The sequence below is a fragment of the Cordyceps fumosorosea genome (genome assembly GCF_001636725.1).
Source record: "Cordyceps fumosorosea ARSEF 2679 chromosome Unknown scaffold_4, whole genome shotgun sequence".
NCBI lineage: Eukaryota > Fungi > Ascomycota > Sordariomycetes > Hypocreales > Cordycipitaceae > Cordyceps > Cordyceps fumosorosea.
In genome coordinates, this window is record NW_017387304.1 from 1,029,452 (window position 1) to 1,031,846 (window position 2,395).

The 2,395-nt window shown below is 51.7% G+C and overlaps 1 protein-coding gene across 1 annotated transcript; it reads left to right on the top strand.

The window, feature by feature from the left end:
• Positions 1-437: 437 nt before the first annotated feature.
• ISF_02509 (integral membrane protein) lies at positions 438-1,625 on the top strand (the record flags this gene model as incomplete). Its single annotated transcript, XM_018846115.1, has 2 exons — positions 438-911; positions 993-1,625. 2 exons carry the CDS (start codon positions 438-440, stop codon positions 1,623-1,625), a joined length of 1,107 nt encoding a protein of 368 aa, XP_018706822.1.
• Positions 1,626-2,395: the final 770 nt, after the last annotated feature.

The following is a 2,395-nucleotide window of genomic DNA, read 5'->3' on the forward strand; positions in this document are numbered from 1 at the left end:
TAATTGTCGCTCACGCCTGCGTCGTCGAAATCTATCCCACCCTCAGTCTTACCCACCAGTCTACACTCCCTTCACTTTTTCCTCAGTCTTCTCGATACACTTCTCCTTAAATACAATTCACCCGACGTCTGACGAGTCTACGGCTTTTCACGCCTGCAGCGTTTCTCTTTTCCCTTTTCTTCCTTTTCTTACTCCCTCCATCGTAATCTTGCTGCAGTTCGGCACTTTCCAGCCCACAAGGCTTGGCTTGGCTTGCAGCCCTCCAAGCCGCTCCTCCCTTCAAACAGCCCACCAGACAGAACGGGACAGACACTTCGCAAATCCAACCAAGGCAGACCTAGGCAGACCAGACAAAGACTTTCAAGAATTGGTCGGGAAACCAGTGCTTCACCCCGCCTTCCTTCAACAACACTCGCCCTCGGCGTGCACCCGTCACCATGGTCTTCGTCGCCCACGGCTCCCCGGAGCTGGATGAGAAGTCCCAGTACAAAATGATAATCGCCGTGTGCGTCGTCATGTCGGGACTGGCCTCCATCATTGTCGGCGCACGCCTCTTCATTCGCAAGAAGAACAACCGCATCGCCGCTGACGACTGGATGTCCATCCTCTCCCTCATCTTCGCCATTGCCTACTCGGTCCTCTGCATCGTCCAGACCAAGTACGGCCTCGGTCTTTTGCCCGCCATCCGCCCCAAGGAGAACCTGATCCCTTACACGCGGGTTAACTACGCCGGCCGTCCCATCTACCAGGTCGGCATCAGCTTCTTCAAGATTGCCCTACTCATCAGCTACTTGCGCCTCTTGCAGGGCACCGACAACCGCAGGTATCGCATGGTCGTCTGGGGCGCCATTGCCTTCGTCTTTCTCAACCACCTGGGTAGCGCCCTCGCCCTGATCTTTAATTGCAATCCGGTACGACTGGCCAACCCTTGAGTTACCTCAGATCTGTATCCCGTTACACGCAGCTTTGACTAACCTTTGTGCACCCCTCAGATCGACAAGTCGTGGAATCCTTCGAAGAAAGGCACCTGTCTGCCTGCCGTTGCCTCATTCACCGCTTACGCAGTGCTCACCATCATCTCGGACATACTCGTCGCCGTTCTCCCCATTCCAGTGCTCCTCAAGCTCAACATCCGCCTCGAGAAGAAGCTGGGTCTCATGGCCATCTTCGCGCTCGGCCTCTTCACGACGCTCTGCTCCATCCTACGCTACACGCAAATCAACCGCATCCAATATGGCGACCACGACTCGACCATGCTCGTCGTCTGGGGCGTCATTGAATTCAACGTCGGCAACATGGTGTCCTCGCTGCCCTTCCTCGCGCCCGTCTGTCTGCGAAAGGCTAGGGACTACCGCTCCAAGCACTCCAAGTACGCCTACGGCTCCAACGGCAACAGCAAAAACCGCGCGGCCGCTGGTGGCATCAAGGGCAACGAAGCCTACAAGCTCAGCGACGTATCCCAAGACCGGAGCGCCTTTGCCGGCTCGCAAACGCACACCTCGAGCAGCGAGGAGAATATTTTACAAAAGAACAACGCCATCATGAAATCAGTGACGTACAGTGTTCGGGTCGAGGACGATGAGGAGCACATGATTGGCCGTGCCCATTCGACAAACCGCATCTAAGAAGCCGTTACATGATCAAAAAGATATCCCACCCGCATATACCATACACCACACCAAAAATATATCCGCGCGCTGCTTTTTTATGGAAATAATTCACTTTTTTTAAAGGATTTGGAATTGCAACTTGTTCAGCTGGAAAAGCAAAGAATCATCTGTCTTCTTTTTTCACAACTTATTTTAGCACGACTAGAGGATTGTGAGCGTTTGACTGTAAATCCGGACGACTACAATGAGGAAGGACTGTTATTGGGAATACTACCATGGCGCATATAATATACAGTAGATGATGTTCGGGGAAAATCTTTGTCCTTCATACAGCGTTCTCTCTTGGGACAGACAAGTGCACTTGATGATCTACCGTTGGGGGCCTATGCTAATACTGCAGTTAGAAGTTCATGTACCTGCAGCCCTGCACATAGTAATGGCGCACTGGTTTTTTTTTTTCTTTTCTTTTTTCCCGCTTCTTTGCTTCTTTCTTGCGTATTTTCCACCAGTTTGCTGATACTTGCTTTTGCAGGCTCACCCCGCTTTCGCCCAGACTGGCGATGCTTTTTTCGCAGCGGGGCAAAACAGAGTCGCTGGGAAGAAGAAAAAGAAAAAGCCATTCCCACCGCGACCGCCATGCCCCTGCGAGCTGGTCGTGTTAGTTATTCCCTGCTCTTCTTCTATTGCTCAAGAGAGGCTATCTATCACACTATGAACTCTATGAATACAATTACAAATTCCCTGCTGCCGTTGCGTTTCGCCTTTTTTTTTTTTTTTTTGAAAAC